The sequence below is a fragment of the Corvus cornix genome, chromosome 9 (genome assembly GCF_000738735.6).
Source record: "Corvus cornix cornix isolate S_Up_H32 chromosome 9, ASM73873v5, whole genome shotgun sequence".
NCBI classification, from domain to species: Eukaryota; Metazoa; Chordata; class Aves; order Passeriformes; family Corvidae; genus Corvus; species Corvus cornix.
In genome coordinates, this window is record NC_046339.1 from 24,613,424 (window position 1) to 24,635,189 (window position 21,766).

The 21,766-nt window shown below is 47.2% G+C and overlaps 3 protein-coding genes across 12 annotated transcripts in view; all 3 read right to left on the reverse strand.

Moving 5' to 3' along the window:
- VPS8 (VPS8 subunit of CORVET complex) overlaps window positions 1-3,694 on the reverse strand; it is a 68,552-nt gene extending 64,858 nt beyond the window's left edge. For all 3 annotated transcript variants that reach the window (XM_039556810.1, XM_039556811.1, XM_039556809.1), the window contains exons 1-3: window positions 3,550-3,694; window positions 2,594-2,662; window positions 744-874 (exon numbers count right to left, since the gene is read on the reverse strand). In XM_039556810.1, the coding sequence (XP_039412744.1) occupies window positions 744-874; window positions 2,594-2,662; window positions 3,550-3,657 (308 nt within the window). In that variant the 5' untranslated portion in view covers window positions 3,658-3,694. The remainder of the gene's footprint in view (window positions 1-743; window positions 875-2,593; window positions 2,663-3,549) is intronic.
- A 124-nt stretch (window positions 3,695-3,818) lies between these two features.
- Window positions 3,819-10,537, reverse strand: NME9 (NME/NM23 family member 9). 5 transcript variants are annotated; one of them, XM_039556813.1, is made up of 8 exons: window positions 10,331-10,537; window positions 9,867-9,984; window positions 7,434-7,491; window positions 6,757-6,860; window positions 5,570-5,641; window positions 5,017-5,133; window positions 4,454-4,529; window positions 3,819-3,909 (listed from the first exon to the last, which is right to left on the reverse strand). In XM_039556813.1, exons 2-8 carry the CDS (start codon window positions 9,897-9,899, stop codon window positions 3,905-3,907), a joined length of 465 nt encoding a protein of 154 aa, XP_039412747.1. In that variant the 5' UTR covers window positions 9,900-9,984; window positions 10,331-10,537; the 3' UTR covers window positions 3,819-3,904. The 5 variants fall into 5 exon arrangements, with proteins under 5 accessions (XP_039412747.1, XP_039412748.1, XP_039412746.1 ...); XM_039556814.1 differs by lacking the exon at window positions 10,331-10,537 and adding an exon at window positions 10,071-10,220 and having other exon boundaries at window positions 5,596-5,641; XM_039556812.1 differs by lacking the exon at window positions 10,331-10,537 and adding an exon at window positions 10,071-10,220.
- Window positions 10,538-11,470: 933 nt separating this feature from the next.
- Window positions 11,471-21,766, reverse strand: part of ARMC8 (armadillo repeat containing 8) — a 63,633-nt gene continuing 53,337 nt past the window's right edge. For all 4 annotated transcript variants that reach the window (XM_039556843.1, XM_039556844.1, XM_039556842.1 and 1 more), the window contains 7 exons: window positions 21,201-21,293; window positions 20,583-20,732; window positions 18,845-18,940; window positions 16,804-16,899; window positions 16,270-16,342; window positions 15,243-15,336; window positions 11,471-13,971 (listed from right to left, as the gene is read on the reverse strand). In XM_039556843.1, the coding sequence (XP_039412777.1) occupies window positions 13,938-13,971; window positions 15,243-15,336; window positions 16,270-16,342; window positions 16,804-16,899; window positions 18,845-18,940; window positions 20,583-20,732; window positions 21,201-21,293 (636 nt within the window). In that variant the 3' untranslated portion in view covers window positions 11,471-13,937. The remainder of the gene's footprint in view (window positions 13,972-15,242; window positions 15,337-16,269; window positions 16,343-16,803; window positions 16,900-18,844; window positions 18,941-20,582; window positions 20,733-21,200; window positions 21,294-21,766) is intronic.

The following is a 21,766-nucleotide window of genomic DNA, read 5'->3' on the forward strand; positions in this document are numbered from 1 at the left end:
AGAGGTGCACAAACAAGCAGCTCCCACAGAGGTTCATCCAACATGTTGCTGGTAGCTGGTATTATGGCTAAGGACCCATAACCACGGCAACCAGCGTTACCCAAAGGTGACAGGAACACCTCCAGGTCTTCCTGTGTACTCTGTACTGGAAGAAATTTAAGCCTCTCCAGGTAACACTTCTCTCAGTACAAACCATCTTATTGAAAAACAGGAGGGACAGAGAGCCTGTACACCACCCTAGGCCAACATAAACCATCGGACTTCAGAGCGTTTTTATCTTGTGCAACCGCTCATGGCACACAAGGCAGCCATGGGAGTGGCTCAGGCCATCATTTGAGTAATTAACGACGCAAGTCAGCAGTATTAGAGCTAATTATCACATTTTAGATGTCAACATTAGCAGTCCACTCACAGAAGTGACAGCGGTTGCCTTTTACAAATAACCACCAGCTGCTTGCAGACTAGGTCAGCCACCTCTTTGAAACATTTTCTGTAGAGTCATCATGATCCAGTGCTTTAAAGATTCCATTAAAATTTGGAGAAATTTAAACAATCCATCTCCCATAAAATGCCTTTATTGCTCAAACAGGCCAGCCCTCGGTGCAACTACAAATCCCATCTTTGCCTATGTGATCCTGGAGGAGTAACAGTGTTCTGTGAAAAAAGGAGGATTTGTTTCCAATGGATGTAAGCAGTACCCCTTCACAAATGGTTTCACCTCCCAGGGCATGAGGCTGCAGTACCTTTTCAGGTGTGTCCTGTCCCCACTGTCAGAGCTGGCCACAGAAGAGGTGTCATAGGAGTGTGTATCCGTGTTATCAATGTTCAAGAGAAAGGGATCCTCCAAAATGAAAGACTCTTCTTCGTCATCAGTCTGGAGGGCAAGAATCACCACAGTTTGCTAAATGTTCAAAATGCACAACAGCAGAACTAAAACATTAGCAAAGCAGCATCAATTCAGCAAGGAAATGGACAAGGAGAGGAAAAGAAAGCCTCATATTTAAAAGCCAGAACTATTTATTACTTTACTGGGCTGATTCTGTGGAAGACCCAGTTTTCAGAATTCACAATAATCACAGAAGTGGGCTGGAGAAAAAGTCAACTAGCTTTTCTTCCCCAAATATTATGTACTCCATCAAAACTTTACTGACCTTTAACAGAGCTGTTCCCAAGTCTCCAAATTGCCAAGAGAAGGCCTAGAATTATCATCATCTACTCCAGCACTTGACTAAGTGGCACCAAGAGCCCAGCAGTCCCTCCAGCTGCCATGACGGTTGATTTTGCTCTTTTCTGAGCTCTTCTGTTTGCAATCTCTCTCTCTCCTTTCAGTCTTAGCCTGGAGTTCTTTATTACAGTTTTTCAAAGAGCCATTCTCCCTGATGTGTTCTAAAGCCAGTGCAGCTCCTGTTGCTCTCTCAGCACAGAGCCAGAGCGAGCAAACACAACCCCCCAGCTGATGCCAAACGAGCAGGGAGCAGAGCAGCTGCCCCTCGTTTCTCTTACACCTGGCAGCCCTGTGCCCATCAAGCATCTCTTTCTGAACTGCAGCTGTTTGTCTTTTTGGCTCAGACAGGTTCTTCTCTGCTAAAATCCTTTTCAGAAGATGTTTTGCCAGTCATTCCCATCCTACGTTTACTGAGATACTGCAATAAGACTTTGTCTGCACTGAACTATATTTTCTTCATGATTACCTCTCAAGTTTAAGACTTGGAATTACTCATCTGACATGGATGTCACTGCATGTCCTTGCAGTTTGAGAACATCCAAATTTACTAAACTTCTGCTACCCAAGGCACCAGCAGAAACAGGACACAGCTACCCCTACTACTCCTCTTGTTTCTAGACCATCTCTGTTCAGGATACCTTACACCTGTTTTTAATGCAGGTTTTTAAAAGAACTGTCACTCCTGGCAGGCTCCTTTCCCTTTTATGCCAGCTTCCTAGCAATCCAGCCACCCATCTCCTCATTTTGTTAAAAACCTTGTTTTCTTGGAGTTTATCTTTACGTCCATGCCCTTCTTTGCATTTCTAAGGATTGTGCACTCACACAGCTACTGCAGAAATACATGGAGTTGGATACAAGTGAGACAGAGTCAGATCTCCCCTGCAAGGTACCACAGATAACATCAGATGCTGAGACTGTTCACTGCTCCTGCCAGAGAGCTGCATATGTGAAAGGAACAACACAAATGAAGCTGTGAAGAATCCAGTTCTCATCTCCTCCCAACAACTTCAGAACTACCCTGAATACTCTGCAATTACTTTTAGCTAAAAAAAACTCTTTGGTGACCCTGACCTTTAAACATGCTCCCTAGACCTCAGGTGACTCTCCAGATCTACAGATGAATGTGCTTAGACTTGATGAAAACCTCCTATGCTGCAGCTGTGGATATTTTAATTGAAAAAAACCCCCCAAAATTCCATATCACACACTGCAGAGCAATTACTCCACTGAGAATGCACTTGCTACCTATGAGCATCAGGAAACCATCAAGTTCTACAATTTTGTTTTCCAGGAAAAACACAGTAGGAGTAGAGGAAAAGGAGCATGTGCTGCCTCACCTGACCTACCCCTGTCCGATGGATCGCTCACCTCGTTTAGGATGCTCTCCAGTGTTGGAGGGGTATCAACTTGAGGAATGTCGAATTCTTTATCATCAATCTGTACATCAGAAACCACAACCTGAGTTTAGATTGCCTACTCCACCTTCCAAATTATAATTAAAGCCACATGAAAAGCAGCTATGCACACACGCCTCTGCCCAGAAAGGCAGGCGAGAGCTCCGAGGGCAGGGTCACACACAGTTTCACCTGCTTGAGTGAGGATAATAGTTCCTTCTTGGAGGCTGTGTGAGACTTATTTCCAGAAACAGTCATAGAATACTTTTGATGTTCTGAGAATAAACACGCTATTGCACTATAAAGTGTTTTGCAACAAGAGAGAAATTAAATGACTGACTCTGTACCTGCTACATCAGGCACCCACCATATAGAACTTTGGGGGTTGTTGGGTTTTTTCCTAGATACGGTGAAGAACGTGAGATCTACGTAAATGACAGTGACCCATGTCACCATACTGGAACTGGCACAGAATAGCCTGGGACGCCCCCGCCGACCCTTTCTGCCGGGTGTCTGCGGGGCCCGACCCTCCCTCCCGGGTGTGTGCGGAGGGAGCCGCCGACCCTTTCTGCCGGGTGTCTGCGGGGCCCGACCCTCCCTCCCGGGTGTGTGCGAAGGGAGCCGCCGACCCTCCCTCCCGGGTGTCTGCGAAGGGAGCCGCCGACCCTCCCTCCCGGGTGTCTGAGCAGACCTGCCAACCCTCTCTGACAGGTGTCTGAGGGGCCCGACCCTCCCTCCCGGCCGTGTGAAGGGACCCGCCGATTCTCTGTCTCACAGGTGTCTGTGTGAGGGACCCGACCCTCCCTCGCGTGTGTCTGAGGGACCCACCGACCCTCCCGTAGCGAACCCCTCGGCCCTGCGGGAAGCGCCCGGGCAGGCGCAAGTCCCCGCGGTCCGGCCGTGCCGCCTCCGCAGCGGTTCGGGACGCACCAGCTCGCTGCGAGAGTCCAGCTCACGGTCGAGCTCCACCACACTCAGCCGGTGCGCGGGCGGCTCCGGGCACGGCTCGGGCTCCGCTGGCTCGGGGGCCGCGGCCATGGCCGGGCCGGCTCCGCCGGGACTCGAACCCGCGGCAGGAGCCTCCTCCCCGCGCAGCCGCAGCGCGGCGGGGCCGCCCCCGCGCCGGCCTTAAAGGGGCCGCGCGCCGCCGGCGGCCACCGAGGGCCACCAGCGACCACCGAGGGGCACGGAGCCGGTACTGCTGCCACACGAGAGTCTTGTATTTATTGAAAAAGCTCGCATCTGCTCCACAACTGCGGTTGTCATCCCGGACCCGATGGGTGCGTCAGCCTCCGAGGAAAGGAAATGGACAAAATTAACAATAGGCGCAGAAAGGAGAGGCAGAGACCAACATCCCTCACGCCCCTTCAGCCCATGGTGCTTCAGCTAAACCCAGGAGGGTTTTGCTTCGATTCCCAGCATTCCGGAGCCTAAGATTTGGTATGCACAGGGCCAGGATGCAGCACCGTCCCAGCAAAGCCAAGAAAAAATGTCCCTTTTAGGAGAAGAGGCAAAAGCCCTTGGGGATTCATAGCTAATTTTAGACAAGGCAGGAGATGGTGTAACCAGATTTGGAACCCAAGCATCTGTGTTTTCTTTTGAAAACCACTTGGAAACAGAAAGCCATGTGTGGGTCTTCCAAGAGCCCTTGCCAGGCCAGAAGGCAAGGGGTGTCAAATGTAAGATAAAACACATTGGAAGGATAAACATCCACAGTTTCACAATGCCAGACACCCAAACTATGCTGGGCTGTTTGTGTTCCAGGGTGACTCTCCCATGTGTGCTGATCTGTGCCCAAGTGGAGGAATGGCCCCTACACCTGTGCCTGCCTTACCTGTTTGTCCTTCCCGTTGTTCCTCCTGAAGGGGAGCCGCGCTTCCCTGCTCTCTGGAGAAGGCTCTGTCTGGCACCTAGCAGCAAGAGCACATGGCTGAGCCAGGAACATCCCACACACAGGCTCCAGGTGAGCCTGTGCCAGGCAGGCCCCACGCCCCACCTCCCCCTGAGCAGGAACAGCCCTCCTGCTGTCCTGGGCCAGGTCAGCTCAGCAGGGACAGCAGAGGATCTGCCTGTCCAGGCAGGGCACAGCAAGAGCGGGGGAAGAGCATTCCCAGGAACAGGCCAGGACATGTCAGCAGAGAGCTGCGGGCTTTAGAGGCGCCTTAAGAGCACCAGATCACACACACCGAAGGCAGTTTTGCTCCTCAGAAGTGTCATTATTTTAGACCACACACACAAAGCCAGGCCCTGTGGTAGTGCCTTAGGAGGCTGGCTGGGCAGGGGAGGGGATTCTTGCAAGGAAGTGGCTCTGCTTTAGAACTGTGCTGGCCCTGGGGAGCTGAACCTCTCCTCTTGCATGCACATCTACAGGTGTTTGAGGCTTTAGTGACCCATTACCACCACAGGCTCTCCTCCACGTTCTAAACCCTTCCTTTCCCCTGCCAGCTGTTCCAGGATGGTCTTCTGGAGCAATGGTGCATCTGCTCCTCTTACAACAGCCACTAATTCTCCTCCCTGGAAGGTGTGAAAAGCAAATCAGTCAACAAGTGCTCAGGTTGTGCTCTCTGGACTCTGGAATTCCCCCCAGCAGCACATCACCCATACTATATGTACCAGGCCCTCCTCCCCTCAGAGCTGCTCAGCTCCACAGCAAGAGGGAAACCTTGGAACAATCTCCTTTGTGCTTCCTCATCAGTCTCAGGATGAAGCAAAGCAGCTTGTGAGAGGAGTGAGGTCCTGCAGAAGCAGCAGGCTGAACCTGGAGACTCCACAGGGCAGCACACTGCCTGTATATTCTAATCTGCACAGCATTTGATCACCAGCAGATACAGAGCAAATAAAATTCCAATCACACGTTAAATAAATAAAATATCTTTCCAAAAGGACACTTGTTCCCACCAGCAGGTCATGTTTATTGCTATGCAGCTAATGGGAAAATATTTTCACTCACTGTATAAAAGAGAAAGACAGGCTCACATTGTCCTCTGTATTTTCCCAGAGCATCAATGGAATCAACTTCAGCCTAAAAGGAATGTAAAATAAAATAGGTGTTTCTAGAAAAGCATTTCTGCTCCACAGGGATGCACAGGCAAGTGCCTGGACTCAGACACCCTCAGCTGGCTGGTACTCACCACCCACACACAGGAAAACACCTCTGGGTCCCAGACTTTGGGGACAAAATGACACTGGTCAGAGGCAGGGCCACAGCCAGCTCACAGCTCATTTCCAGTGCCTGAGGAGCAGGTAGATGTCACCTGCAGGAGCTGGAGCAGCGCTCCTGTGGGACAGGGATATCTATTCCCAGCAGCTCGCCTGGCTGAGTCCCAGAGGAAAAGCTGACAAGTGAGTTCAGGGCTCCTGCCCACGAGGACTGAGAGAAGTGCCAGGAGGAGCTGCAGTGGCAGCAGAGACAGGAGGGCTGAGCCATGAGGAACCTCACTGCCCTCGGCCCTGTCCACAGTGCAGAGCTGCCTCCAGCCAGGAAAGGCACCTGAACACAGAGTCACTGCCTGGCTGAGGCAGGGAGGGACTTGGGAAGGGCTCCAGTCCCTGCCCAGGGCAGAGCTGCACTCAGGGGTACAGGAGGTTGCTCAAGGCTGTGTCAGTTTTGAGCTCCTCCAAGAATCAGCTCTGCACAGCAGTCTGGGAACCCGTCCCAGTGTCCTACACTCCCACCTGAATACTTTTCCCTTCTATTTACTTGGACCTTTCCCTGCTGCAACTTATCCCATTATCTCTTGTCCTGTTGCTGCGTTCCCCTGAGAGACATCAGTGTCTGCCTTCTCCATCCTCCCCCCACTGGACATCTGTCCATTTTCCTCTCCAGGGTGACCAAATCCAGCTCCTTCAGCCTCTCCCTGTACACCAGAGGGAATGTGTTAATGACTCTGTCTAATGTTACTTTCTTAAGTAGAAATCTGGAAAGAATAAAGCAGTTGAAGCCTGAAAATTCTTAATTATATGAATTCTTATAGATATACCCAAGCCCCTGTATGTGGCAGGTTCACTCCCAGCAGCTGCAACTCCTGCACTGCTATGGTTTGGGCTAAATACTGGAAAGATAAGTGATTTCAGCCCTTAGACCTCAGCTGATTTCAGGGGACTGGGTATTTTAAGCAGTGCCAAATAAGATCTTACCACAGCAAAATGCAGGAGATTACTGCCAACTTCATTCCTGATATTTTGGAACAGATTCACTACTGGTTTGCATGGGCCACACCAGGCTTGAAAGACATCAACAACTGCAAGCAGGAAAATGAGTCAGAATGAGGTAAAAATGGGTCAGTTTAGACACAGACCAATAGACCATATGCTAGAAGGGCTGGATTCAGCTCTGAACTGGAAATCCTTGCAAGGTTTGCAATGCTGCATGAGAGGACAGGATTACGTTATAAAATAACAAGCTAAGAATGATGTGGAGGAGTCCACAATGGACATGGCTGTGGCCTTGGAGGTAGCAGAATTCCCAGGGAAAACTGCTGCACAGAGGTAGAGCACACGAGGTTTTCCCAAGAGCCTTGGGAGGCAGGGCTGTTCCTCGTGCTGGGGACAGTCCTGTTCCAAGCAGTGGAGACTGGAGACTCCAGAAGCTCCTGGACCAGCACTGCTTGGATTGCATGACGACTGTCCCACATAAATGAAGAGGACTAAAACCTCCTACTGGTCTCACCTTGGCTAGAATATTTTTTTCTTCCATTCAGGGTAAGGGGAATGGAGAGACTGACTAAACATCCTTAACACTAGTAATTCCTAACAGTGCTTCTGTCCTTCCAACACAGAACAAGAGCAATTCAGTGTGCTGACCAAACCCTTACCAATGAGTCCTTTGAGACACAGCATTTCTTCCCAAAGCTCCTGGCTAGTGATGTTAATCTGTGTGGAAAATTGAAAAACGCAGTAAAAGCCACAGTAAGTCACCAGGTACTACCCAGTTGCTGCAAACATATTGACAAATTGCTCCAGAGGGACACACCTGCCTGAAGAGGCATTACCTGAGCACTCAGGAATCTCCTCTGGGTGTGATTCTCTCACCTCTGACCAGCTGATCGGGATGTCTCACAAGATCCAAGGAAAGGCAGAGGGAAGGGGCAGCAGCATCCAGCCAACGGCAAGTCCTCCCCTGTTCGGTGGCACTACCAGAACAGTGGCTGCCTGGGGATGCCAGACTCAGTTTGCAGAGGATTGTTCTGGGGGTTGGCTGGTTGGTTGGTTTTGGGTCCCCCAAACTGGGACCCACAGCCCCTTGTCAGGATCTCCACCTGCCTGCCCAGGGCTCCAGTCGAACTACACCTCATTCAGGCCCAGTCCTCACAGGGTCTATGAACCACCTGATTCTCCAGCAGCAGTTTCTCACTTTGCCTGCACACAAACTCTACTGCTTTGAGATGTTTCAGCCTTGAGAAACTGAACTAGTAAATACACAGTTTCCATGATGTGTGGGCACTAGAGCAGGGTCTAAGGACCCAGCATGTCCTTACCTGAATTCCCAGCTGCTACCTAAAGACTTCCAAAGCACAGTGAACAGAGAACACAAAGTTCTAGGCTGGGAGAGGCCTGTGGAGTCCTTCACCTAATGCCCTGCACAAAACTCAGTGTTAGACCAGCTTGCTCAGGGATTGACCCTGTCAGGGATGCCCTAGACCATTCCATGTGCTGCACTCTATTATCCCACACTCCCAATGCTGTTATTAGAAAGGATATAATCCTTAGCATCATCCCCATCTTACAGAATGTGCCCTTCAGTATGGACTTAGAAAAACACAGCAAGTTAAAATAAAAAAGGTTTCTTGAGAAATGCAAGACCTGGTTTTGTTCATCCTGAACAATGAAGATTCCTAATTCCTTCCTCGGTGGGTATCATCAACCCCAGCTACATTTAGACTACAATGGAAGACAGGAAGTTGCATCAAGGCCAGCTATTTCACAATAATTAACACCAATGGGCATTAAAGGGCTGTTAAAATCTCACAGCCAAGAATTCCAGGAGTGGAAACTCCATTGCAAATGAAATGCCATCTCTCAGGTGTTCAGAGCTGTGTCACTGGGGGTCACACAGGGCAGTTTCTCCAGGGCCTTGTCTCACTCAGGGCCTGTTCAGCACATGACCCCAAGCTTAGTTTTTTCAGAGAACACCCTCAGAACTACAAAATTTAATTATTCCTAGTGTTGGGACCACCCTCAGAGTGTTTCACAGAATGCTAATGAGTCTAAGTGATTTATGACAGTAATTTGTGATAATGAATTTAGCCATGAGTTCAACCACCGGACTCAAGGACTGCTGGCACTCTTCAAGGTGCTTTGCTAATTTCAATGTCCTGAGGCTGCTTGGACCTGGCTTTTCTCTAACAAAACCAGAACCCTTCCAGGACATCCCCTCATGTCCTACACAGGTTCAGCTTTCATCTGCAGATGTAAAAAATCCCAGCTTTCCCTTCGCTGCCAAAGGTGCACAGTCTGGTTGATGTCAAGGTGCCCATCCCACAGGAACACAGCTGGACAAGCAGCAACAGAAACTATTCCCACCTTCATAAAGTGCCCCTCTTTCCTTCTTACACATGTTCACATTTCCCAATTTAAACAGTGAATAAACAACGCCATAATCTCTTTCATTCTTTCTCTCTTGTGAAGACTGAACTGCTTTCAAAATTCAGAGCAGACCTGTTGAACCCACTTTGGGTTTTCAATGTTTTTGCATAGGGAACTGCTCTTAGAACCCCCCTCTCCCCATGCAGTAGTTATAAAGCACCACTAGGTCACCTGTGCAGTGTAAACAGGGAGAAATTCCTCTACACATCACTGTGAAATAGATTTTTCAGCCTTTGAGTTTTTCTTGTACCTCTGAGCTTTTCCACCTTTACAGCAGTCTTTCTGAATACATGACCTGGCCAGAAATGCCCATCCAGGAGATGCACCAACTCCAGTTCTCTACTCCTGAATGTCCTCTGAGCCATTATCTCACAAAACAGAGGCATTTTGGTCCCTGACAGCAGCTAAACCTGTGCTAGGCCCCAGTGGCCCCAGACACAACCTGGAGCAGCTCCCTCTGCACCGCACAGCCCTTACTGGGGACAGCTGTGACCTGCCAGGTCCTCCCACGCTTCCCACCTGCCTTGTGGGAACGCCTCTTCCCCACGAGGACCTCGCAGAGGGGCTTTGCCAGCAGAATCTGAGATACCCCAAGGCTGAACTCCATCCTTTGCCCTTACTGAGAGTTTACAAGCTCTGCTAAAGGCCTGGCTACTACTGACCTGCAGCACTAGCTCCTTTTTCTTTGCAGCCATCCTTCTGCAGGAACAGGGTCCTTTGAGCAGCCAAGCACAAAGCACTGCAGACAGCCTCTAACCCTGGATCCAACTGCTGGCCAACCTGCAGCAGAGAGAGAGCTTTTTACCTGTGTCTGCTGCTCCAGCCCGGACACGGCACCCACAGCATCGCCCCAAACCTGGGCCCACTTTTGCTCGCACCTCCTGCGAGAGCCGAGCTGCTGCTGCTGCTGCTGCGGGGCCTGAGCTGCCGCTCCCTCCCGGGGCCTTGTGCCGCAGCTGGCAGGACCCCAAGGCTGCCATGGCAGCGCTGGCATCGCCAGGGCAGCGACAGCCCGGCCCGCCCCCGTGCCCCGTCTCTGCCGGGAAGCCCTGGAGCCGCAGGTGGAGCCTCCGCACCTGCCCGGCTCCCCCCGCCCCACACTCAGGCCCCACTCCAGTCTTCGCACCTGAACTGGGGGCTCAAGGCAAGGCGTGGGATCCAGGCGTGACCTCCAGCACGGAGCAAGGGTGTCCCCCTCCAACCAAGCTCAGTTTGGGGAGGTTTGGGGCTTTCTTTTCCTCTCTGCAGTGGGAGCGGGGCCCAGCAGCCCTCGGTGATGCCGTTTGGGCACGGCTGCTGCTCTTACCCGCTCCCTTCCCACCCCTGGGCACACGGGGCTGCAGGGCACAGCCTGGAGCTGCTTCTTGGCACACAGCACACGGCGGCTGCTGGCTCCTGCTGCCCACCTTCCTCCTGGCTGAGGATTCAGGTTTTGGTACATCAGTGGCCCCAGAATGTCTCTTTTTGGGGAAATCAGCCTGCAGAAAAGCCCTGATGATTTTGACCACCACTGAAAGTTTGCAAACTGACAGCTCACATTGTGCTCACATTTCAGGATTACCAAAGAAAGCCCTTTTAAAGCCATTTTCTACTCTTCAAGAGCCTAATCTCAGGCACCTCAGTTATTCCTGTGCCTGCTGTGTCACTGCTTCAGCAGTTTTGTGGAGGCACTGCAATGGGTAAAGTCTGTAAAAATAAACTTTAAAAAAATGAGATGTTTGCCTTTAGAATATCCTGGCACAAGCTGCTTCATGCAGGCCACTTAGCTTCTTTCACTACCAAAATGCAAAGCTGTGACTGCAACAACAGCCACAGGATGTCTCATTTGATTTTCTGTGTGGGAGAGACAGTCCAAACGTGGAATGAAGGTGGTGGGGAGAGCCGAGGGTACCACTTGTCTGACAGCTGGTGTCCCAAATCCCCTGCTCAACTATTCACTTTGTAGCACCTGTAACCTCTGCAAGAAGGACTCATCACTAGACCCAGAGATGAAGAGAGGACATACTTATCAACGTCCATCAGGATGGCTTTTCAGCAGGGAAAGGGCCCAAGAACAGCAGAAATCCTGGTGATTCATATGATGTCCAGACAAACTTTGCTTTGGTTCTGCAAGCAACCCTGGAATTCACAAGCTGCTGCTACCTCTTTAAGTTGGGAAAGACTCTGGGTGACCAGGAAAGTCTCTGCCCCACTGTGAATCTTAGGCTGTAGAGAAGCTGGCACAGAGAGCTCATATTTCTTCAGGAAGCTGAGAAAAATCTAGATGTTCTGGTAAAGTTCTTTTTATTTACAGTATTCCTCTTATTGTACATACCTATAGCAACATCAAAAATTATTCACAAAGCTTAACTGAGTGTAAAAATGTTCTCATCCAACAGTTTGTCCTCTCAATAGCTGTGGAAAATGTCAACTGTTCTCATGAAGCAACAAGATTGTCTGAGCATTGGTTTTTAGTTTTTCTGGCAGAATTTTAGGAAACCACCTCAAAACGTGTAGAGATACTTTTACTCACCTTTTTTCTGAACACCTGTAGGCACCAAAGTTCTATAGAATCAAACTCAGATTTGCTTTGAGAAATGTGAGTTGGGGAAGGATGAGAAGAAATACATAAGAACTCGAGCTCCTAAACACAGATAGAATGGAGCAGGGAGATGCCCACTGGACATTTTGCATTTACAATACCTGCCTCAGAACATTTTTCTCAGTTCAAGCAAAAATATATTTGACTGAATTTTATAAACAGGACTTCACTTCTGAGGTACTGAGATTTAACAAGTTCTCACGTTTTTACTTTCCCTTTTATTCAACCCCCAAAGTCCATCATGAAACATTTGCAGAAGGACGTTAAGAAACTGCCAGTCACTTACTGCAATGCCTGGGGAAAAAGTGTCAGGTGCTCACTTTTATTTGTCTTTGAGAGTGGAAGAAGTTACATGAAATGTAGATATTCTCCTTTGCAACCAAGTGATAACAGTTATCTGATACACAGCACATTCAAATTCCAGGCCAAACTGTGGTCACATTTTCTGACACAAAGAGTTACCTTGGAAAAAAAGTAAGGCTGTCATCACAATTTGACCTTCTGATTAGAAATAAAAGATTTAGATAATTATCAAAATTGGTTAGCAAAGTTACAGACTTCTCTTCTTGCTGCAGCCTTCCTGAAGCTCAGTGTAAGAGAAGAAAGATTTGGTTTAAGACACTGGCTGCAAACTCTAGTGCCTGTTAGTGCTATGTAAATACAGTGTCTGGAGAGTCTGACTATGAGCTATGGTCTAAACTGAAACCAGAAGGGAGACCTGGGCAGAGAGTCAGAACCCTGAACTGCTGGAGGAGACTGGGAAGCCACTGGGCTCTGCCATTCCAACCTCACACAGTCCCCTTCACCTGCACTCACGTTTCCCTCTGCACACTTGCAGGCACCATTTCAGGAACATACAGACAGTCAGGGCTTCTGGATGCACTCACACCCCACCAATTATCCAGCAATCTAAATCCATGCATGTGTGTATAGCTGCATATATACAGAAAATCTGTAGCAACATTACTGAGCTATAGAACAAGACCAAACCCCCAATTTTTCCATCCCTTCCCCAACTTAATGCACTCAGTTGATGTTTTGTGGAAATAATTTGGAAGTCACTTAACTATTTGTGGAGATAAAGGATGCAAAACAAAAGCAATCCCTTAATCACTGCTTGCCAGCTCCTTCTAGTCTCTGGAAGGTGTAACTTCTGCAACACACTGTTTGCTCTGCTGACACCAGTGATCAGCGAATCCTTCTCACCATGAATAAGCCAATCTTTCAGCAATTAGCTGAGCAAGTTCCTGGCTGGCAGAGCAAGAGCTTATTCCTGCTGATCTTGCAGCCACCTGCTCCTTTCCAGAAAAGCATCAGTCATGCTACCCCTGAAGTATGGGCTTGTTTTCTAAAAATGTAAAGAAACCCAAACCCAATCCAGCTGTCCCATTCCATGGATTTGAGCATGTCATCGATACCAGGTGACCTTGTCTTGTGGCAAAGAACTCTTGGACCTTGTCAGTACAGAATGTGCTGCTTGGAACTTGGAGTCTATTGTCTCCCTCTATTTTTCTCTTTAAAAAGGAAGTATAATGTAAGTTAAGCTGAAGTTCAGAAATGCATATATTTTACTTAAAAACATTCATCTGTTCAAAATTCAAAATAAACTTTATGGGATACAACAGTTTGGTTCTTTTTTTTTAAATAACATTTCATTCAAACTGTATATAATTCATTGAAGTATTCGTACAGCAAACAATGGTTAACCCTTGAAAACCTGTAGAAAAAGATTTTCACACAAAAAAAAGGAAAACCAAAAGTGAGGTCTCACACCCACACACTCAGCCCAGCACACACACACACTCAAGCACCCACGCACCCACACAAGGCTGCAGCTAAAGCAGAGAATTGGAGGCCCAAAAGGAAAACAATGACTGATTGTTCTATCTGAGAGTCCAGGTAGCTCAGGAAAAAAAACCCAAAAAACCAAAACAACCCCCCCAGAGTCCTCTGAGTAAAGAAACTACCTCAAGAAAATTCTCAAGTGCACTGGAGACCTGATCATTCGAACTGTTTCTGCAAAGCAGCTCCCTGCACCTGAGAAAAATGCAGCCCAAGGTGACTTGTGCAAATATAAGGAGTCAGGAGTATCTCCTGCTGTTCCTTAAGTAGACATGAGGGGTGTCCATAGATTCAATTATAATGTCTTTGATCATGCAAGGTACTGCTGGAGTGCTGTCTTCGCCCTGCAAGAAAGAACAACCCATTAATTACAGGAGTCTGGCTTCAGCAGCAGCAGCAGCTTCATGGGCAGGCCCAGAGTGTGCCAGCAGAGAGGGAGGGAGGATGGCTGAGGAAAAAGCTCCCTCACTTCGGAAGGACCTGGCCCATGGGGCAGAAATGCTCTGTGGGGCTGTAACTGTTAAAGAATCCACCTGGCATCCAAGGATAACCTGATCTAGCCAATGACACTGGATCCCAGCACCAACTGAGGCACTCCCAGCACGGCGGGGCTTGGGATGTGTGTTACACACACACCTTCCAAAATCCCTCAAATGAACAGTCACTGAAGAGCAGTTGCTTTCTGTAATACAGGCGTACCATGAAAAGCAGGTCTTTGAGCTGAGAAATCAAGGAGAGTCAACTCAGAACATACTAAAAGCACATCACTCCTGTCAGGAATCCTGTAGGAATCCTGGCCCCACTAAAAACATACAGTGAGGTGAGAGGGAGGAAGAAGCCAGTCTAATACTGGAATTTATGTCATCTAACATTGTGCAACATTTTTGTTAAGACAAAAACACCTCCCACCAGTCTGGGGTTATAGTTGCATCATCACATGGGCTAATTCTGAGCTTCCTCCCACCTGCAGTGAGAAACTTAGCTCTTCCTTTGTCCCCCACAGCTCCCAACCTGCTACCATGACCTAACAGACTTTTCCAGGAGCTGATACAACTCATCAACATGGAAGATTATTTATTTGTTTCTTCCCAGCTTCCTGCTGTGATCACAAGCCATATTAGCTCATGGAGGGGGCTGGTGTGGCAGTGGTGGGATATCAATATGTTCCTGATTATCACTTTCAGTGCTGATACTCTGGCACAGATTTTAAGATGAGAAGCCCTAACTTTACTACAAAGATGTCTAACACTAAAACATCTTTCATAAACCCAAGAATCTCAAATTTAATGCATTTTAAAAACAACTGCACAGTTTTGAGTTGTGTTATCTGTCTGTGACATCTTCCAAAAATCAGATTTTCTCCTTTATTTCACGGAAGAAATATGGGCTGTTGCTCACTGTAGGTGGGATAACTACAAAAGGTTAACACAAAGCCCCAGAAATTGTCAGTAGCTGTTTTGGTTTTACATGTTTGGGAAGCAGCCAGATGATCTCTGTGGATACTAACACAGGCAACAGCAGAGGTGTGTGCAAAGTTACTGTTGGGCTTAATTAGTTTAAAATAATTTAACTGAGATTAACAACTGTGGTGATGCTGTATTATCTTCATACTCACTTGTCACACAGATTTGGATCTGAGGACTGACTCAGTTTATGTAGAATATCTACTATTCCCATGTCTCGGAGCTTGTCTTGGCGCTCCTGTGAACCTGCAGCAACAAATCACATTGATGGGAGTGGCACCAGCCCAAGTGTCTGCAGGACAGCAGAGAGGAGGGCAGCAGGAACCAGCTAAAGGAGGGGTAAGGAGCAATGTCCAGCTAGAGCACAGCCATGGAAACTCCCTCAGCTCTGCCTGCTTCCCCACGGAGCTCCAGCTTCTTTTGCTGTGCTCCGTGTCCAAGTTTAGAGCCAAGAACATCTTGAAGGCAAGAATCTCTATCCTAAGGTATCCTGACTTCAGCTGTTTTATTCTCATCTCTGTGATTTCACAGGATTTGGATGCAGAGAACATTCCCCTGGCGGTGTTTCTGAGCCTGACTTCTGCCTCTCCTCCTCTCACCATATTCCCCTGAGCAGCAGCATCCTTCAGCTGCCTCCTGGTAACCTCCCCCTCTCCCATGCCATGACTCTTCTCACCCAATGCCTTATCCATTGCTCCCAGTTCCACCCACAAGTCCTTTAGCTGGTTTCAGCCCAAGCCACTCCAGCCATCCCATGCTGTGGAAAATTTCTTTGCCAGAAATCCCCTTCTAATCCATTTATTCTCTCCAGTGAACCTGTTCCCTCCAACAATGGGTTTCCATAGCCCCTGCAGGACCTGGAAGCTCTTAAAAGAATTCTCTTTCACTCCAATTGTTTTGAGACTTCACAGAAATGCTACAGGTGAAAACCTCCCACTGTGTCTCTGCAGCTCCTGTTTATTGTCACTGTGTCCTTGTGTCTCCCCCAGAACAGCTCCCTGCAGTCTCCTCTGTGTCTCCTGACCACTCCCACGTATTCCATCCTACACCTATAATGATGTTTCCCATTATACTTTGGATCCCACTGCACTGTGCACTGCAAATATTGATTGCTGAGCAACAAAAGCTTTTTGATCAGGATAGTAAGTTGTCTGTGCATTAAGAAGGAGGGTTTCTTACCTTCCTCTTCATTCCATATGAGATTAGATATACAGAACATGGCAGCAAGCTGTAGTTTAGCATTTGAATGACTCTACAGAAAAATAGAACACAAGTTTAGAAGAAGAAATTCAGAAATTCACAAGGCTTATATTTTGGCATTCATCATGTAATAAGATAGCAAAGCTGGGACTAATTCTTATCTACAACTTCTCTCAAAGATAGGGCCATAATATAAGGCACTTGAGTAGTGGTCAATCACTTCCTTCCAAATATTTACTAACGTCTCCAAGATATGCCTTTGCCAAGTTCATGAAATGTTTTCCATGTAGATGACGCCCCTGTAATGTTTTTATGGGAAATAAGCCCTGGATTCTCCTTTTAGCCAGTTCCTTTGTATGCCTCTGCTATACAGAACTGCACTTATGCCCCACTGGTTATATGGAAATTAAGTGCATGAGAGTGAACAATTCACAAAACAAAATCCTAAAGCACTTTCCCCTTATCATTCCTGCAAAAGACCAACACAAATCCTTTAAGAGAAATCCCCCCTACCATGTAGTATTTGATTTTCTGCAGGATGTCATCATTGGTCATAATCAGTTCTTTTGCTGTCGTGCCATCTGCTATATTGGCAAGGATACACAATGTCTGAAAGAGAGAAAAACTGGGAAGTTATTTGGCCCCAGATCACATCCCATGATTTATACAGCTTCCCTGACAGCTCTGAACTCGAGACAAACAATTCCTTTAATTATTTTAATATCTTTAATCTGGAGTTTCCAGCTTGCTCACATCCAGGGCCAATGCCAAGGAGTTACCAGCTGTGGGGAGCAGCTCTGGCCAAAACCACTCATCGCCATTTTAAAGTGAAGAGCAGCACTCATTAATTCATTGCAAGGAAGAACATTTTAAGTCTCTTATAGAAATCTGTGACATATAGGAAAGAATAAATGCCCTGGAATATAGAGCAGTCTGTTCTTCAGCAGTGGCTGGGGGAAAAGGAAAAACAACAAACCCCAACCATTTCCACCCCGTTCTTCAGGTCAGGAACAGGCGAGACAGAGGCTCTTCTGCTGATCTGGCAGAGCAGTAATTTGGTCTCAACAAGTCTAATCACAGTTGTCACCTGCACAGGAAACTCCAGCTACTTCTGCAGCTGGTTATTTCTTGCAAATTAGAGGAGCCATCCCACAGGATGCCCTTGAAGCACCCTGGCACTACCTGCACAGAACTTTGACTGGCACAGCCCCTTCCCTGGCTCTCAGGGGCACCAGCAGATGCTCCACAAGCTCTTTCCCAAAGAGCTCTGGAAGAAGACCATTTTTTCTGGACATACTGGGAGGACACTGGAGCATGATCAGCACTTGCATGGTGCTTGTGTCTAAGCTGCACTGCACTGTGTCAGCAGCTGCAGAGACTAATTACTTCCAAGCTGCTAATTACATCCTGATGAGGCCAGCAGTGACAGAGACAAGCGCTGTCCTGCTGCAAGCAGGGGGTCTGGTGTGCAGACAGGTAGTACTGGATTTTGAAATAAGAGCCAGCTGCGCCACAGGGACCAAGGAAGAGCTCAGTGGATAAAGGCCCCAAAGCCCATATTCAGCCCAGCCCTTTCCCAGAGCATTTCCCAGGTATGCTGGTTCTCTTGCACAGTGATGGAGAGGCTTGGCAAGGTAAATAACCTGTGGCAATAAAAGCCATTCCTGTCACCACAGCTTTATCAGGAAGACCTATTTAGAAAGACACACATGGTTAATTCTCAGCTGTTTCAGATCCATGGTGTCACTAAACTTGCTAGCAAGTCTTTGGGGATTGTTTTTTGCTAATTTTGCACTTAAATCACCAAAGGAGGACTGTTGGCCTTCAGCCTGTCCTTCCCTGAGCAGGGATTTAGTCCAGCTCTACTCCTACAGTCATTTCCTGTGCTGTTTGCTGCCCATATCCAACCCAAGCCAAAGCAATCCTCTGGCATCTCCCACAGCTTCTTGCTGCCCCCATCCTCCCCCACCACACCCTGTATGAGGCTCTCCCACTGCCTGTCCTGTCTGGCACAAGAGTTATCCAGCCAACTCCTGCTCACCTGTCCCCTCACTGCTGCTTCAGCACCCCCACAGCAGCTGTCCCTGTACACTGGTTCCAGGATGCCATTCTCTGCTGGCCATCTCCTCTTTCCCTCTGCCTTTCTTCTTGCAGATTCCTTTCCTTAAGTTTTCATTTGTCAGGGCGGGTCCCTCCCCACTTTTTCCTGAGCTCCACCAGGATGCTCTTTGCCCTGCTAGTGCTTCTCCTTCTCTTCCTAGTGCCCCCTTCCTGCCATGCAATGGCTCCAATTTAATTCTTCTACCTTCACATCCCTCCTCTTCGCCAAACCTACGTTTGCAAAACCAATCTGAATTCAGTTCAAACAATACTGCAACAATCCATTAGAAAGAAAAGCATTCTTGTAGGTACTCAAGGTATTCATCTGACAGATCTCAGTAAAATATTCACAGCACATCATAATCCCAAACAAAAATGACATGTTGTGAACACTAAGCACTCTTTGCTCTCTTTTATTTTATTCTGCCAAGACAACACAAAACAGAAATGGTACCTGCTCTTTGACTTCTATATTGTGCTCCCCTTCCAGAATGAGGGTCACTGCTTGCATGATTTGCTTCCCATGAGTGCTCATTATGTAGTCTATGTGCTGCCAAAGCAAGGATGAAATACAGTTAGTGTAACTCCCCAGACATGAAGGGACATTCCCGCTTGAATCACTCCAAATGAGGAGCAGCAACCCTGCCCACCGAGCACTGCTCCCAGTGAGCTCTCCCAAACCAAGGATTTATCACAGCAGAAACACTCTTCATGTGAGCCTGCTCCTGTCTGAGAGAGCATCATACAGGCCTCAGTGGTGCTTTCCCTGTCACCTGCAGGGAAGACACTGCTGTCCCAGTTGCATGGAGGCCAGGCTGAGGACTGAACCCTGCTGACCCAGTGTGATGCTGCAGTTAGAAACAGCCACTTCTGTTCTGATAACCAGGGGGTAATATCAGAGAGGGGTGAGAAAACAGATGTTTCTTTTCTGGTGTTTGCTACTCTTGCAGGGACACTGTGCCCAGGTTCAATAGCCACATTTCCAAAGCCTGAGAGGGGACAAAGAAATAAGCCAGATGCATTGCTTATTGTCTGGGAAAAGTGCCCTAAGTTCACAGGATCACAGCTCAAAGGTCACTTGATGACAGACTATAAACACTAGAATATAAGAGAAAAGATTAAACAAGATCTACTGGATTAACTGATACCAAACCTCAGGAGTGGCAGCAAACAGGCACCAGAGGTGACCAGCACACAGCACACTATAATTCTTTAAGACCTCAGGGATTCTTGTAGGACTTCTTAAAATTGCTAATAATGGGATTTCATTGGAAAGCTGCTGGATGAGTTATTCTGGGTAGAGGCTGAAAATGCCTGGTTCTGGCTCTAAATCCTACCACAGGAAGCAGTGAAGCTGGCACATAGCTCCAGATGGAGAACACCTTAAGTGACAATGAGAATTGTCAGGGTGAATTCAATGAATGACTGGCTATTAAATATTTTTTCACAGTAAGACAGAGCTAATTTTCTATGAAGGTTATTGAGACTCAATGAGTACAAATATCAGAAGATTTTTTACAGTGACCTTTTTATGGTAGAAACACAATATGTGATAAATGCACATGGGTTTTTTCCCCTCAAAAATGTTGGCTTGCCAAATATTTGCTACATGTTTTCCCTCTGTTCTTCACAGGGAATTATCCTTTTCTTTTTCTCCACAAGTATCTCTCTCCCCCTGTCAAAAACAACTCACGGGCTTACATTTTCCAACTATTTTATTTCGGGGGGTAAAATGAATGTCTGCATTTTGTAAGTGCACAGTCCCACAGCCAAATGCACAAAGCCAGTACTATCTGTGTAGCTGGATAAGAAGTATTTCAAGTGCCAAGGAAGAAAAAACACAGGTATCTCTAAGACCTGGACCTTTCCATACACTGACTCAACGGTGCAACCCTCAGTGCTGTTCTGGACAAGTTTCACAGAGAAATTGCTATGAAAATAATGTTGCTGAAAGCTAAATGCAATGGAATTGAACATTTTAATTTAATGTCTAGCTTTAATAATAATTGCAATGTTTTCATGGATGCAGAGAATTCTTTCAAATGTTTTCTCACACTGATTTGCACATTTGGTTACAGATATTTGAATAAATCCAAGTGGTGAAACAGAAAAATAACTTGTCTTGCACAGAAGTGCTGCATTGGCTGCATGATTGATCAGCTTCCAGAAGGTCTGTTTGCAGCTCTACTTACTGGGCGAGTGGAGAGAAGATTCCTGAGCAGTCCCAAAGTTTTCATCAGAACATTTACATCGGAATCAGAAAGCAACTGAAACAACTGCTCTGTGCTCAGACCTCGCAGGATGTCTGACTTGATCTTCTGTTCTGCTTGAAATGCCATATTCTGAAACAGACACACTTTTTAATTGATTTTTTTTTACCTGAAAGCCTGGGCTTTCACTCTTTTAGTAGACTATTCCCTACAAGAATATATCCTTCCTAAATTAATCTTGCAAAAAGGCTGTAATTTATGAGCAACTGCTACACAGTGAATTCCATTTCCACATTGTCTTACACCTGACCTGGTTATTACCTGCTTTTATTTGCCCCCTGGCATGCTACTGACTCCACTTAACTGCTTCCCTGAATGACCTTGGCAACAAAATTGGTACCAGAACTGAAGAATTTATTTTACTTTATGGACTAATAGATGAAGTGTTCCAGGCTGATGCTGCTTTTCTTCTGCAGTTCAGTGGAAAGACAAGCCAGATTTCAATTATGTCGTTTTTAATAACAAGTTCCATGAGATATGTTCACAAACTTTTTAAGGAGCACACTCACAAGTGGTCCTTCACTGGGGTGTCCTACTCACCATCAACGCCCAGATGCCGTTCACTCGCAAGGCAAGGTTTTCACTCTGGGTTAAACTACACAGAAGTTCTATGGCTCCTGATTCTAAAATAGGCTGAAAGGAGGAGGGAAAAACACATCTTTACAACACTACTTAGACTAAGTGCATAAATGAAAACATAAAAAATATACTGCTTGTATCTTATTCTTGAGCTTGCAACACGCCCAGGGCACTCACATGAGCTGGCCATGCACACCCCATAACCATGACCACTTAAAAGTAGATTTTTATGAAAAAAAGTCAGGACAAGGCAGCAGCTGCCTTCTCCTACGTCTCTGTGTTTGTAGAGACACAGATGCACACACATTTATGTGTGTATATACCTCATCACACGCTGCTGTGGTATTGCACACACATCTGCCACACCCCATAAGCAAATGGGTTTTCCTAGAAACTTCCAACTCAGGACTGCTCTCCAAAAACAATCTTCCTTCAATCACATCATTTTGGGTAATAAGAGGGATATATGTCACTGTTTAAAAGAGGTTAAGGACAATGAAAGCTACTTGACACTGTGCTTGACATTA

Coding starts and splice junctions, on each gene's coding strand:
- NME9 (XM_039556813.1), bottom strand. CDS start 9,899: ATGGCTGCAAAGAAAAAGGAGCTAGTGCTGCAG. Junction 7,492..9,866: donor AAAAGGAGCTAGTGCTGCAG/GTCAGTAGTAGC, acceptor TTTTCCACACAG/ATTAACATCACTAGCCAGGA. Junction 5,642..6,756: donor ATCTCCTGCATTTTGCTGTG/GTAAGATCTTAT, acceptor CATTCCTTTTAG/GCTGAAGTTGATTCCATTGA.